At 44.3% G+C, this 17,069-nt stretch overlaps 1 protein-coding gene across 1 annotated transcript in view; it reads right to left on the bottom strand.

Annotated features, from left to right (window-relative positions):
* LOC144791669 (D-beta-hydroxybutyrate dehydrogenase, mitochondrial-like) overlaps positions 1–17,069 on the bottom strand; it is a 131,453-nt gene that overhangs the window by 80,483 nt on the left and 33,901 nt on the right. Inside the window, exon 5 of the mRNA XM_078666401.1 lies at positions 9,503–9,644. Within this exon, the coding sequence (XP_078522527.1) occupies positions 9,503–9,644 (142 nt within the window). The remainder of the gene's footprint in view (positions 1–9,502; positions 9,645–17,069) is intronic.

Here is a 17,069-nt window from a genome sequence, read left to right as displayed (position 1 = left end):
CGAAGTGCAGGCGGGGGCGGGAGCGGAGCCTTTGAAGTGTGTGAAGCTCTCGGCAGGCAGGCGGAGCGTTCACGGGACCACATGCACTTCTTGTTTGTAGTGGCTTGGCTTCCTCTTCAGAAAGAATCCAAAGGCAGCTTTACAAACCCTTGGACTCTCTCAGCTGAGGTCTTAGAGTGAGAGGCATGATGTTTAAACTGCCCACTTCTAATTCCAAATGTTTGTGGAAAAATATTTTTTGCTTCTGTGCTCAGAATAGCGCCTATGTGGTGTGAAGCGCTATTTACAACACTCCCCCGATCGCTGAGGCAGAGTGGATAAGTGAGTCATCTGCCATTACCCTAGCCTGGACATTATTGATGATTGAGGAGGGGTATGCACATATGTACTACCGCTGGGTTGTGATTTGGTCCGCCCAGATTAGCACTGCACCACTGTAATCGGTGAGCTGTACTTACAGCACCGCCACTTTAAAACAATATCTTCTCCTTGTCTGGTGCAGCAGCATCGTTTTAAAGTGCTCCGTTCTAGCTCTCTGCTGCAGCCGGCAAGCAGTCTCTCTTCAATTGCGCTTCCTCTTCAAACCCGATGTTGTTTCCTGACAATGCACACATATCGGAATCAGAGTAGATGAGTGAGTCATCCGCCATTGCCCTGGTATCTATCATGATTGATGACACTGATAAGGCGTGGTTGAGGCTCCGGTCACTCTACTAATTACCCTGCAGCTGGCAAAGAGTGCTACGATTACAGATAACATTGCCTTGCTGCTTCAGTGTACAACCCTCCTGCTAAAACATATGGGAGTGATAAGTGGTAGAGGGAGATTGGTTAAAAAATGTTTAAAAGAAAGTTACCGAACAGTGCGACGGTCGTTAGATGAGTGCCGTGCTGAAAGCAAAATGTTTTTAAAAAGTTACTGATAGTAGTGCGGTGGCCGTGAGATGCTGAAAGCAAAATGTTTTTAAAAGTTACTGATAGTAGTGCGGTGGCCGTGAGATGGGTGCAGATAGTAAACAAGCATTGCCCGTGAAAGTGAAACTGATATTGGAGTGCAAGGACGGCGGAGGGCGGGGCAGCTGAAGCCTTTGATGTGGCAAATGCTGCTGGCAGGGGGAAGCCTGTGGGAAATGCAAGCTCGTGCACGAGGAGCTTGTGGTCACGTGATTTCACGTGAACTATTGAAAATCCGGATAGTAAAAAGTCAGCTTTGTGGATGGGCAGTATTAGGTCTCTCTACGAGACCTAAAAAGGGAAGTCATGATATTCAAAATTCTTAAGTAATCAAAATAGCTACTATGAACTCTCACCTTTTTCGAGTTATGCCTTGCTCCACTGCCAAGCACTGAGAATCATAATAGAAGCAGCCATAGTTCTCATTTCACAAATAAATGCTATTGCGAGAAAACGTTTTCAAATACTGTATCTCAGATAAATATCAGATTCATGTAAACTTCAGGAGATTTGTCTTAGAGGTTGTGGTTAAATTGTTAATTCAAGACTAGACCTTGGCTTGTTAATGCCATCAACACAGTCACAGTCTCTGAAAAAGGGGACTGAACATAAACAAAATACAAAAAATATTAGGGCCCAGCTAATTCTAGGAGTGAAGAAGAGGCTCATACTACTAAAAGCAGGAATTCATAGCCGTGACAGGGGTCAAAATTAGAATTTCAGATTAAAGAAAAGTGTTTTCTTCATGTGTGTTTCAAAGGAATGGAATCATGCAATCTTAGTGGAAGAATTGAGATATGTCTGGGATAGACCTGTTATGTCGGCAAAGGATGATTGCTTACTTAGCCAAAGGTCATTTTTAACACCTAAGAGTAGACATAGCTTCGGCGTGTCTGACCTAATAAATGTAATTCCCCATCCCCTCAACTGAAATAAAAAATAAAAAAAATCTGGGAAAATGTGGAGCATTAATTACAATATATATCTTTAATATTGCCTTTTAACACTACAGGTCTCGATTGCGATGACGGTTGTAGTTGCCTCCGACCGACACCGTTGCAGTCTCTGAACCGACCGACCTCCGATCTGCCGTCCCGACACAATAACAATGCAACCGAACATGGTGCAGTAGCATACTCCCATTTCTCTATGGGAGCTTGTACTGCGGCTGCAAATCGGCCGTAGCACAAACTCCCATATAAGGAGGTTGCAAGGAGAAAGGGCCCTGCTAAGGGGCCCCCTCAAACTTGCTTTCCGACAGGCTTTCCATGTAGGAAAGCTCGACATAGAAAGCCTGTCACAAACTGAGCATCGTAATGCCAACGGCGGAAATGCCGTCCATTGGGAATACGGGCCGGTCTCAGACTGTCAGATGGGCTCCTTGAGCCCATCGGAGGCCAGCCAGAATGACCGCCGGTTTCAATTCCGACTGCCTAAATTGTTATCAGGCAGTCAGAATCCTATGGTCGGAGGATTTCCGGGCCTCATCATAATAAGGTCCTTAGTGTTGATTTATTTCTTCTACCTCTCCTCCTCGAACACTAACTTTAACATTTAGGTTCTGAACTGGGATGGTGCAGTGAGCTAAAAAACGGTGATGGATCAAGCCCTGATCTTTTGACTGGGTATGAGTGTTCTGTTTAATTCAGATGCTCTGTCCATCACCACCCCCTTTTCTGAATCGTTTTGGCCACTATAGGAGTGGCAGGGTATGCTCAGACATGAGTCCCTTGCTCACTGCACCATCAGGATTCAAGCAAGCCGGGCCGAAGACGGCTGCAATGCCAGAAACCGGTCCCCGGAAGCTTGTTTCCTTTCAAGTAAAGAATTGGCTTGGTAGTTTGGTCTGCCCTGTTCCCATGATGCACTGGGCCAGGGACAGACTAATTTGCATATAGCCAGGTTCTGAAATTGGGATAGTGCAGTGAGCTAAAAAACGGTGATGGATCAAGCCCTGATCTTTTGACTGGGTATGAGTGTTCTGTTTAATTCAGATGCTCTGTCCATCACCACCCCCTTTTCTGAATTAAATTGTTATCAGGCAGTCAGAATCCTATGGTCGGAGGATTTCCGGGCCTCATCATAATAAGGTCCTTAGTGTTGATTTATTTCTTCTACCTCTCCTCCTCGAACACTAACTTTAACATTTAGCATGAAAGACCAGACCCTATACAATGTCAATGACATGCAGTGTAATATAGTGTGTTTTTCATTGCAATAGAGTATTACAAATACTCAAAGGATTAAGTATAAGGTGACTATGGAGAGGAAATGTTTTCTCATTCCTTAAACAAACCATCCGACCAGGCCATTCTAAACATGAATTTGTTGTGTTGGTTTCCATAACTTGCTTGTATTAATGAATGAATGCACAGATATCCTGCAATTAATTGTGGCTCTTCTCCAACACATAACCCATTCATTTTATTAGATCAAACTTCGCTGTTGCAATTGAGTTCAAACTCCATGCAATTACAAAACTGTCCACAATGATTTTGGAAATTGTCCAGTTACTAACGTGAACATGTTGGATTTCCAATGGTTTTTATAGCACAACTCTGGGAAAACACATTTTTTTAAATGTTTACCAAAGAAGTTGGCCTTTTAACGTCGATTTATCTATCTAGGAGGTATCTAGGAGCAGCATTAATTCATAATCTTAAAAAAGATCTCTCAATTTGCTCAGAATTATTTTAAGGCGATATAGGAATTAAATGGAGATGACTGCATCTACAAATATATATTTCATTCTTTATTTTTTCATATTTTCCCCCAAACGTCTACCAATTCCATAATTTTGATAATATGCAATTACTTCATGTCGTGCACATCTAAAGAAAATGTATTTCACATACTGTTCTATATTGCACATTTCAGATATTGTATTTCACAATGTATTCTTCCTATACACAGAGACAACAATTTGTATACGTGTAAGAATTTATTTTAAGGCAAATGTAAAATGGATGTATTTTTTTCTCAAACTGTGAAACTTACGGTCATAATAATGTTTACAATATGCAGTATTTCGATTTGAGTTTTCACATATGCCATTTTATGCTATAATGTGTCTCTATAGTCAGTATGAAGAATATTTCTAGAATTCATATAGAACCACTGAATACTCAATGCAATGTACCGGTCTTATTTTTCAAATGGTATCACTTAAGATTGACATTTAGATAATACCTATGCGTCTGAATGAAGTAAAGTCATTTGTCCGTCATGTAAAGTGCTTTTCAAGGATTACAGAATATGCCCAAATGGGTAGAGTGAGGTTTATAACCCATGTCACCAATGATCAAAGTTAAGTTACTACATCATTGGTTCTATCAAGTAGGCACTTACTGACTGATTAAAAGTGCCACTCTGACCATGCACTAATGATTAACACCTGCACTTCCGGATCCTCACCGACCCCAACACCACCCTCAGAGTAACACTAGTCTACACACCCCCCGGACCCCGGTCTCAGTTCAGCGACTCCATCGCTGACCTCACCAGCACCCACGCACTCGCCTCCATGGACTACATCTTCCTCGGGGACCTGAACTTCCACCTCAAGAACAACGACAACGCCAACTCCACCACCCTCATCGACCAACTCGCCAACCTTGGCCTCAGACACCTCGTCACCACACCCACCCACGCCGCCGGTCACACGCTGAGCCTCGTCTTCTCCACAGGCTCCCACGTCGCCTTCGTCCACACCACCGAACGCCACTGGACCGACTACTGCTGCATCCATTTCACTTTCAAGAAACCAACCAGCACCACCGCACCAAACAGCCACCTCACCGCTACTGGAGCAAAGTCACCGAAGACCAGCTGATCTCCCTCGCCAAGAACCCACCCACCGACCCCACCAACCCAGACGCCGCAGCCCGCAACCTCAGACAGTGGATCGATGACTGCGCCAACACCCTCGCCCCGCTCAAGAAACCCTTTAACAACCATGCCACCAAGAGAGCCCCCTGGTTCAACGACGAGCTCCAGACCTCCAAACGTGCATACCGGAAACTGGAGAAAATATGGCTCCACGAATGCACACCGGACAACCACGCAGCCCACAAGGACGCCATCCGTAGACACCACCACCTCATCAGATTAGCCAAGAGATCCGCCTTCAAAAACCACTTGGATAGCAACGCTCATGACAGCAAAGAGCTCTTAAGCATCGTAAAAGAACTCTCCAACCCCAGCGCCGACGACATCCTGCCCTCACAAGAACTGTCGACTCACTAGCGATCTACTTCCACCGCAAGATCGCTGATATCCACGACCACGCCAGACTCCACCTCCCCTGTCAACACCACCAGCGCCAACCGCCTGACCTCCTGGTCCAACGTCAACGAGACACGCAAGGTCATGAACTCCATGCACTCAGGATCTCCATCAGACCCGTGCCAACACCACATATTCAACAAAGCAGACGCAGCCATCGCACCCAAACTACGGAAGATCATCAACATCTCCTTCGAAACAGCGACATTCCCGGAAAGCTGGGAGCACGCCGAAATCAACCCCCTCCTCAAGAAGCCCAAAGCGGACCCCAAGGACCTCAAGAACTTCCGGTCCATCTCCCTGCTCCCGTTCCCGGCAAAGGTCATCAAGAAAATCGTCAACGGACAACTGACCTGCCACCTGGAAGACAACAACATCCTGGACCCATCCCAGTCCAGATTCAGACAAAACCACAGCACCGAGACAGCCCTCATCGCAGTCACTGACTACATCAGGCGCCAACTGGACAACGGCGAAACAACAGCCCTCATCCTCCTGGACCTGTCGGCCGCCTTCGACACGGTCTGCCACCGCACTCTAAAGACTCGCCTCCTAGAAGCTGGAATCCAAGAGAAGGCCCTTGACTGGACCACATCCTTCCTCTCTGGCAGAACCCAGAGCGTCTGCCTCCCACCCTTCCGTTCCGAAGCCACCGACATCATCTGCGGCGTCCCCCAGGGCTCATCCCTCAGCCCGACGCTGTTCAACATCTACATGGCCCCCCTCGCACAAGTGGCCCGCCAGCACGACCTCAACATCATCTCCTACACCGACGACACCCAGCTCATCCTCTCCCTCACCAAGGACCCTCACACCACCAAAACCAACCTCCATGAGGGAATGAAGGCCGTTGCCGACTGGATGAGGAGCAGCCGTCTGAAGCTTAACTCGGAAAAGATGGAGATACTCATCCTCGGACCCATCCCCTCAGCCTGGGACGACTCCTGGTGGCTGACCACACTGGGAACTGCACCAACACCCACCGACCATGCACGCAACCTAGGAATCATCCTCGACTCCTCCCTCTCCATGGCTAAGCAGGTCAGCGCCGTCTCCTCCTCCTGCTACAACACCCTCCGCATGCTCCGCAGGATCTACAAGTGGATCCCGACCAAAACAAGAAGAATGGTGACACAGGCCCTTGTCAGCCGCAGACTGGACTACGGCAGCGCACTCTACGCAGGAATCCCAGCCAAACACCTACGATGACTACAACGCATCCAAAACGCCTCCGCCCGAATGATCGTCAACGTCCCCCGCCGCAGCCACATCACCCCCCACCTGAGAGACCTACACTGGCTCCCCGTTGACAAGAGGATCACCTTCAAGCTCCTAACCCACGCACACAAAGCACTCCACAACGCCGGACCAGCCTACCTTAACAGCAGACTCAGCTTCCACACCCCCACCCGCCAGCTCCGTTCCTCCAGCCTCTCCCTTGCCGCTGTCCCCCGCTTCCAACAAACGACCTCCGGCAGCAGATCCTTCTCCTACCTCGCTGCCAAGACCTGGAACACCCTCCCTACCCACATACGGCAGACCCAAGACCTACTCGCCTTTCGAAGACTCCTCAAGACCTGGCTCTTCGAGCAGTAGCAGCACCCCCTCCCCCCAGCGCCTGGAGACCCTCGCGGGTATGTAGCGCGCTCTACGAGTACTCTGATTGAAGGATGCTCACTCCAATATAAGGACTACACTGGAATAATGAGTGTAAGCCTTGCTAAGGTGTACATAATCTTGGAACAATTGTTGCCTACCCTTGGTGTAATGTTTGCACCAGCACTCACCCTATATTTAATTGTGCACTTGTTCACTCCTTCATCCGTCCATGCACTTACTCATCCATCCACCCAACCATTGCCACATAACCCCATTCATCCATCAACATGACTGCGCACTCAATGATAAATCACTTTCACTTATAAATAGCCAGACTTTTCCAAGGCTTGTCAATATAAAGGCTTACTGTATATAGAATCAGAAGTTGCCTCCCTACTTATGGCAGGAAATTAGCAGCCATGAAAGAACCCATGAGAGGGCAGTAACACTTAAATACAACCTCCAATAAATGTTATTCATAGAAAAGTTCTATTTCAAGACAAGCAAAGGTCTACCAGTAAGAACATCCCCTTTTGCCAAAAGATAAGATTTTAGCTGTACCTAAAGTGCCAATCCGTTGCTACACAGATACGATGGAGCGGCAGAGGCAAAGTTAATCATATTTATTTTACCATGAAGCAAAAGTGTTTTCCCAAGCAAATTATGAGACCTTCATTAGTTTATGGCGTTGGATAAAGATGACCACTCATTCGACCGTAGTCTGCCGAATATGCTGCAAAGCGCACATATTACGTCTGCACCAATGTCCTTATGTTAACTTCCAGACGTCCAAAGAGTTGAATTGAAAAATGTGCACGATTCCAAAGTGTTTGTGGGCATGAACCGGCATTCTGGATTCAAAAATGTCCCATCCAACAACAACTCCGGGTACGTCACTCCTCTGGATCCGCACATTGCATGAATATGGAAATCACATGCAGGGTGAGCTTTCTCAATTTCAAATTTGTTACTTTGGAAACATCAACCTTTGTCCATCTGTGCAAGGGTGGATCACCTATAGTTTCGCAAGGCCATGACCTCCTCTTGCCGTTTCCACATATGACTTCTTCGTCATGTTCTCAGTCTGTCCACCGTTGACTCCCAGCTATGGAACATGGCACCAACAGGCCATTTTGAAAGTAAATATTGTGCACAATAAAACTGCACTAATGTAACAAAAACAGTAAATCTACTGTGAGCACAGCCACCAACTGCGGTTCTTCCATATGAGTGTCAGGACTCTGCCTTCCTCGATTTCTGCCCCATATTTTAATTATAGAAATAATCAATATTAGCCTAATATTTGAAATTGGTATAATTTAAATAACAAATGCGGACCCTTTGCGAGAGGGTCACGCAGCAGTGTTAGAGAGGCAGTAAATTCATCTGGTGGTTGGCAGAGACACATAGAGCCATTAAAGAGACTGTTCAGGGAATGTGAAGTCCCAGCTCTTGAGGGTTTGACATGCCTCAGTAGATCTCAATCACACAAAGATCATCCGATGCCACTGACTCCCACCATATTCTCTTAAATGAAGATGCTAGATTATCTGATGAATGAAACAATCATATATTATCCAGATATTGGCTTACTGTTGTGGAACAGAGATAAATTCCCTCGGCATAGAGGCAATCCCTGCTTGCCAGTGACCAAAAGGCCAGCTTTACCACCACCCCCCTCAGCCACAAGTGGCTCCTGATATTTGCCTTAGCTGTAAACATATGGTTTTGAAGACATTCTTAAGGTGGCCAAGTACCGCAAGTAACATGGGCTCAGTGTGCAAAGCGTGTGAATTTATCTTTGTGACCCCTTATTGTACATCTAGTTTTAAATCTACAGATAGCATGCTAACTCAAATTGGAGAGAATCCCTAGTTTACACATGGATATTAAATACTGTGAGTTATTATGTATTTTCACATTACACACAACTATTTGGACTTTCACTGCATTGTTGGGAGGCTATGGTTGATGTTCTTGACTTTTCCCATATTCATTAATTTGTTTTCTATATCTAACCGAGTTTTACGCGTACAAGCGTTTTGGCATGTTGGTTGTGAACCACAAAGTCTCCTCATTGTGGTATTTTGTCTACATGTTTGTCCCGTTAAGACTTTTGTATGTATGTATTTCTCTTAAAAGATTAATAAACATAACCAAATGAATTTCTGCTGTGGTAACACCGTACATGTACTATTGTTTATTTTTTCTAGATTGGTCCCTGAAGGACGCTGTCCCGAAATGCATTGGGCATCATAATTCCAAATGTAATCAATTTTTACTTTATCAACATATATTGTTTGTTGAGACTAAAAGACTGAGGTTCATTAGGTCAGGATTGGTCTTTGTATTAGCGAACAGTCAAGCTATTGTATTGTTAGAATAAATTATAAGTTTTGAGAATGTATAAGAATCATTACAATTGTTTTATTTTGTACAATAAATTCACACACAGTGCACACCGAGTCCAAGTTACCTGCGGTACTTGGCCCCCTTATAGATGTTTTGTTAACGTATGTTTGGCAGAACATGATTCAGTGTTGCACGCGCTTTGATACATCTTTTGATTAGAAGTGTCATTCCTTAAAATATTGGAGCACACAATACACACAACAAAGTTGAGACATTCTTGCCCTTTTCATGTAAATTATCAAGAGGAACTCACCCTTCTCAGGGTCCTTTAAACGACCTCGGATGTGCTCCACAGATCTCTGTACTTCTTCCTCCTTGCATACGTTAAGCTGGACAGTTTGCATCCGACCACACTTCATGTTATCCAGCTCTCTCGCACCCTCATGGCCTGTGTCCTGTGGCAGTGAAAGAGAACAATTAGATAATGTCTGTATGGAACTACCTCCAAAGAACAGCTGCCTGCTAACCACTTTGGAAAACAAAGAGGATCTTCCAACCAAAAACTCATATCTAGACATTTTATACTTTTCCAATATATGATGCTTTCCAATAAGCCATTTTTTTTTTTTGCAGAGTTTTATATAGCGCGAACTAGACCCGAACCGAATCAGGTATCAGAGCGCTTTACATATTTTTCCAGTTACGTTACATGAGGACACACTTTCATTTTAGGCACGGGGAGATTAAGTGATTTGCCCAGAATCACAGGAGGTTTTGGCGTTGTTACCGAGACTCGAACCCAGATCCCCAGGTCCGAGGTCGAGCGTCCTAGCCGTTAGGCCAACTCCTCTCCCCTCTCCTTGTAGGGTGTATTAAAAGTGGCTCAGATCTGCTCTGAATTGAACGTACTTAAGATATTGGAATCCTGCAAATTTGCCTCTGTTTTTAGTATGTACAGATCAGTGCAGAAAATAATGTTCTCGCGCTTGCCTTCCAAGCCGCCATCAAAATAAAACCATCTCCTCTAAATCGATGATGCACCGCAGACCTTCATCATTTCATCCATCCCATACAGCTGTGCCTGCTCTCCAGTTTACGTTAGTTATCAAAAAATGCTTGATGTATTTGAAAGCATAATCCAGACCTTCAGAGATTTACATTAGCAATAGATGTGTGAAGAAAATAGCTCCATTTTCATAACTAATGACTTGTTCCTACACAAGTGATTTACCATGCCTTTTTCAAACCAACATTGGCTACAGTCTTCTCATAGGGCAGCCTATCAGCCTTTGGTCTGAGATCATTCTCAAACCAATCCTGATGTTCTGGTAGACAACTTGGCCCCATTTGCTAGAGTACGGCATACAGGAGTGGTTCCAATCTTGTTTCAGACCACATCATGGAATGAAAATAGCTTAGTCTAATGCTGATTATAACATTGGAATGTTGAGTGCTCCTTTGATGACACTGGAGTGCTTAGAGCGTCTAATGACTGGTAGAAGCCTGGAGCATCAGCATTCCAATCTTTTCCTTCCACGGCTGTAGCTGTGAACAAAGGTCTCACGGAGCCGGAGGTGATTTCAACCCCCTCTAGCTCAGTGAGGCCTTTCTTTTACTAATTAGAACATTCTGCCCTTTAGGGGCAGAATGTTCATAGCCTTCTAGCCCTCCATAGTGGGCTATACCGGTCATTAAAGCCCTGCTCCCTTGTTGAATGCCCTCGTCTTTGATGACCGGTATAGCCCGCTACGGCGGGCCATAAGTCTATATATAGTACCCGATTTCATTAAGATTGGACCCGACATTAGTAACATCTCCAGAACATGAAAAACTCGCCGAATTGAAAAACCACATGGAAAACACTCTACAAGAAAGAATAAATAAAAGGTGGGAAGTGAGTAAATCCTCCCACTTTGAGTTTGGGGAAGCTGCAGGAAAAATATTGGCATGGAAAATAAAAGCTGATAAAGCCCTTAACTATATTAGAGAAATTAAGGTTATAGGAGAGACTGAGACTAGATCAACTAATCAAGAAATAGGAAATGCATTTTTTTAGTTCTTTGAGGAGATCTACAAAGAAGATCTCCCCAATGACCAACAAGCAAGAGATAGATGGCTAGACGCTATCACACTTCCAACCTTATCAATGAACCAGAATAAATCACTAGAGAAAGAGATTTCTGTGGAAGAAGTAATAAAAGCAATTCGCCATTCAAAAAAGGGAAAAGCGGCAGGGCCGGATGGTCTGCCGGGAGAAATTTACAGATCCCTTGAACACATCATAGCTCCAGAACTCACGGTACTTTTTAACGGTATCTTAATAAATGGAGACTTACCACCTAAGTCTTGGGGAGAAGCTATCATAGTATTCATTCCTAAACCTGGAAAATCTCCATTAGAGTGTGGGTCATACAGACCAATATCACTTCTTAATAGTGATTATAAAATATTCACAAATATCATCTCCACAAGTCTTGCTAGCGTTATTAATAATATTATTCACCCTGATGAAAAGGGATTTATTAAAGGGAGACAACTAGCGGAGTTAACCCATGAACTAGTGGGGGCCATAGACATCGCAACTGCCGTCTCCGCACCCCTGGCTACTTTGACATTAGACGCAACAAAAGCGTTTGATAGAGTCAACTGGCTCTATCTAAACGACGTACTAAAAAAATTCAATTGTGGGGAAGGCTTTTGCAGAACAATTAGACTATTATATAATACACCTTCTTGCAGGCTAATGATTAACGGGGGCTTAACCGACGCCTTTAATATAACTAGAGGTACAAGGCAGGGCTGCCCGCTTTCTCCGCTCCTTTTCAACTTATACATTGACCCGTTTGCTCAACTTTTAAGGAACAAGGCTAATATTCCATCTTTTAGCTATGAAGAGTGGGAAAAGCGGGTAGCATTATATGCAGATGACATTTTGGTCTGTACATCTGACCCAGTCAAGGCACTTCCAGTTATCATCTCATGTGCTGAGAAATTCGGCCAGATATCGGGATACGACATTAATTCCAGCAAAACGCAGATTATGGTATGGAACCTTCCAAACATCCAGTTAGGGGCAAACATTTCATCATCTCTGCGTTATTTAGGAATAAGAATAACCCAGGAAGTGGATAATATTGGACCCAATAACCTAGAAAGAATACATACTGAAAGTAAAAAACTTTTTAAGTCCTGGTCACACTTATCACTCTCTATAACGGGCAGAGTAAACTTAGTTAAAATGTGTATCCTCCCTAAGTTTATTTTTATTTTTAATACAATCCCAATTTCATTTGAACAGAAACAAATTGAAAAATCCCAAAGAGAAATTAATTCCTTTGTATGGAATTATAAAACAACAAGAATAGCATGGGAAAAATTAAGAAGAAGAAGGGAAAAGGGGGGCCTTGCACTCCCAGACCTGTTATACTATTCACGGGCCTTCCACTTGTCACACTCAAGGATGTTATTAAAAACACCATCTAATCTAACTTCTAATTCCATGTGCAAAGCAATTTTATTGGGGGAAAATTTAACACCAGAGGGTTTTATGTTTAAATTTGGAAGTCACAAATTTTTCAAAAAAATTAAACTTAAAATGGCACAATCATGGGCTAAAAATTGGAATAACATAAGAAAAAAAATAGGCTTGTCATATTATTCTACGTATTCCCCAATTTGGGACTCACCCGGCTTACCAACATTTTTGAAAGACAGCCTCTCAAATAACATAAAACAAGCCGGGGTTATTAGGTGGGGCCAACTGTTTGCAGACGGGAAATTAATATCCTGGAACGATTTACAGGATCTTGTGGGAACAGGAATATCTAGTTTTAAATATATTCAACTAGATAGCTGGGTGAGATCACAGAGTCGTATAGACACCAACATTGGGAAAACTAGCACATTAGAACAAATGCTGGTGGAGCAACCCACTGGAGGGAAAGAAGTAGCCACATGGTACTTTCAGATACTAGAAGAAATCGATGGGGAGTTTAAACTACCAGATGAGTTATGGAGAACATCGATTAACACTCCATGTGACGAGAAATGGCAACAATCCTGCAGCTTGCTGTACAAAACGGTAAAACCCGCATGGTTAAGACGTAATCATTTATTCTCAATTCACCGCGCATACATAACACCACTAAAATTGTCTAAATTCCTACCAGACAAAAAATGTAATAAATGTAACATGGCAGGTTCAAACGACATACATATGTTTATAGACTGCCCAGATCTTTCGAAATTTTGGGAAGATGTGAAGAACACTCTAAACTCTATTCTATATACATATTTGTCAATAACTCTTCCACTCGTCATCTTTGGGATAGAAGACAAAATAAAGGGCAAGGCAAAATCTTTTCTTTTCTACGCAATTTTATTGGCGAGAAGACAGATTTGTATACAGTGGATAGAAAAAACTCCCCCATCGCACTCTCAATGGCTTTCATCTTTATATGAAACTTCTAAAATGGACCTCAAAAGAACAGCTAGTAAACGTAATTTGGCTTTTTGGGATCTTTTAATTAACTGGAGGTGAACCCGGGGTGTTGTTTTTTCCCCCCCCCCCCCGGGTCCGATGATTATGCCATCAACGCTCCTGGACCAGGGCCAGCTTAAAATCGATTTGGTCCTATGGGTTGAAAAATACCTAAATGGAGTTAAAGATACCCCCTTTCTTGTTTTGGGACATCTCTGCCACCGGAAAACCAAATCACGTCTCTAAGACGTGCAAGGTGGTTGGTATTCTTCCTATTGGAAAGGGAAGGCAAATGAGGACAAAAAAAAAAAAGAAACCCCCCCCCCCCCCCCCCAAAAAAAAAGAAACAAACATTGGAATGTTGAGTGCTCCTTTGATGACACTGGAGTGCTTAGAGCGTCTAATGGCTGGTAGAAGCCTGGAGCATCAGCATTCCAATCTTTACCTTCCACAGCTGTAGCTGTGAACAAAGGTCTCACGGAGCCGGAGGTGATTTCAACCCCCTCTAGCTCAGTGAGGCCTTTCTTTTACTAATTAGAACATTCTGCCCTTTAGGGGCAGAATGTTCTAATAGCCTTCTAGCCCTCCATAGTGGGCTATACCGGTCATTAAAGCCCTGCTCCCTTGTTGAATGCCCTCGTCTTTGATGACCGGTATAGCCCGCTACGGCGGGCCATAAGTCAATATATAGTACCCGATTTCAATAATTTTCTACATAAACAAACATCTCAATTGGCTTCAACTTAATGTAAAGACTTTGGGTCTGGCTGCCTCCACCATCAGGTTTCAGTTTCTCTTCCTGACTCGAGGAGAACAGCATTCTGGACCCGTCCCAGTCCGGGTTCCGCAGCAACCACAGCACCGAGACTGCCCTCATCTCTGCCACCGATGACATCAGGGCCCTGCTAGACAACGGAGAAACCACGGCCCTCATCCTCCTGCCCCTGTCAGTCGCCTTCAATACGGTCTGCCACCACACACTACGCATATGCCTCTACGACAACGGGATTCAAGAGAAGGCCCTGGACTGGACCACCTCCTTCCTAACCGGCAGAACACAGAGCGTCCGCCTCCCCCCTTCCGCTCTGAAGCCACCAAGATCATCTGCAGCATACCCCAGGGCTCATCCCTCAGCCCAACGCTGTTTAACATCTACATGGCATCGCTCGCCCACGTTGCCCGACTGCACAACCTCGACATCATCTCTTACGCCGATGACACCCCGCTGATCCTATCCCTCACCAAGGACCCCCACACTGCCAAAACCAACCTCCAAGAAGGAATGAAAGCTGTCGCCGTGTGGATGAAGAAGAGCCGACTGAAGCTGAACTCGGACAAGAAGAAGTCCTCATCCTCGGATCCACACCCTCGGCCTGGGACGACTCCTGGTGGCCGACCGCACAGGGAACAGCTCCAACACCCACTGACCACACACGCAACCTATGGGTCATCCTCGACTCCACCCTCTCCATGACAAAGCAGGTCAACGCTGTCTCCTCCTCCTGCTTCAACACCCTCTGCATGCTCCGCAAGATGTACAAATGGATCCCCACCGTAACGAGAAGAACGATCACCCAGGCCCTCATCAGCAACAGGTTGGACTACGGAAACGCCCTCTACGCAGGAGCCTCGGCCAAACTCCTTAAATGGCTTCAACGCACTCAGAACGCCCCTGCACGCCTGATCCTAGACATCCCTCACCGCAGCCACATCACACCCCACCTGAGAGACCTGCACTGGCTCCCCGTCAACAAGAGGATATTTAAGCTCCTCACCCACGCACACAAGGCACTCCACAGCACCGGACCAGTATACCTCAACAGACGACTCAGCTTCTACACCCCCACCCACCAGCTTCGCTCTGCCGATCTCGCCCTGACACAGTCCCCCGCATCTGAAGAGCGACCTCAGGCGGCAGATCACTCTCCCACCCCGCCGCCAAGACCTGGAACACCCTCATCGGCCACCTATGGCAGACTCAAGACCTGCTGACCTTCAGAAGACTCCCCAAGACCTCGCTTTTTGAACAGCAGCAGGATTCCCCCCCCCTCCCCCCCCCCCAGCGCCTTGAGACCCTTGCAGGTAAGTAGTGCGCTTTACAAACAAATGCTATGACTGATTGATTGACTAGGTATGTCAAATTGAGGAAAAGCCCCTTCTGCCTGCAGAGTGAATGGCATTGTTACTTACCCAGAGCAACCTACATTCCTCAGAACAGAGGTTCTCTGAATTAGAACACTTTACGTGTGACAGAAGGGTGTAAAACACATGTCTATTCAGTGCTGCATCTCCTAGACCAAATCTCTTGCTGCCCTCTTCCAAACTTGTTACCACTCACTTTTACTACAAACTATGAAATACTTTTCGCTTTAAATCCCCAACGCCTATCCTTTAACTTCAGTTGCATTATTATCAGGTCAAAGCCCTGTGATTTGTAGTAGCATATCATAAAAAAAAGAGAGAAATAATCCACTTCATGTTGATTTATTAGAAGGAGATTAAATAAGTAAATGTCTCTCAAAACACACACATTTATATATATATATATATATATATATATATATATATATATATATATATATATTCACTGAAAAAACCATAGGTTTCAGGCCTTATATAGTTAGGAATTAGCATTTAAAAAAACCTTTGAAATTCACTGAAAAAACCATAGGTTTCAGGAGTTATATAGTTAGGAATTAGATTTTAAAAAACCTTTGAAATTCACTCAAAAAACTATAAGTTTTAGTGGTGTTATAGTTAGCTGGACATTTTACTCATACAAAACCAATGAAATTGCTCCTATATAGTTAGTTGTACTAACTGTATTTCGCGCACCCGCAATCCACTGCTGATGATGTCACATATTAGATCATTCATGACATGGCCAGTGACATCACTGATGACATCTCAAATGACATCACTGATGACATCACTGATTACATCATCCACGTGACAATCACATACACCTTTTCATACACTATTACAATTTTCATCCAGTGAATGTGGTTTGCTTCGTTATTTAAATATGCATTATATATATAGCAATTTACATTGAAGAATGAGTGGATATATATATATAAATATTTGGATGGAGGATTTAGTAGCAGTGTAATTGACTGTTTACTTGACCAATTTATAATGTCTCACTAAATATAGTGGATAGTGACTAAACTGTGTGAATATCTGTATCACTTTGTCAGTTGTTGTGTAAACTGATTCTACAGTTGGTTACTAGCTATGTGAAAGTCTATATTAGTTATTGATTAGTTAACTGAGTATTTGTATGGGAGTGTGAAAGTGTGTGTGGTTCAGTGGGGGGGGGGGTGTGACTGTCCAAAGATGTGTGAATAGTTGATTCAGTAGATATATGAAGTTAAAACTACATGTTCTATCAGTTTGG

Source organism: Lissotriton helveticus, chromosome 11, assembly GCF_964261635.1.
Source record: "Lissotriton helveticus chromosome 11, aLisHel1.1, whole genome shotgun sequence".
NCBI lineage: Eukaryota > Metazoa > Chordata > Amphibia > Caudata > Salamandridae > Lissotriton > Lissotriton helveticus.
This window is presented reverse-complemented; position numbering and strand designations above follow the sequence as displayed.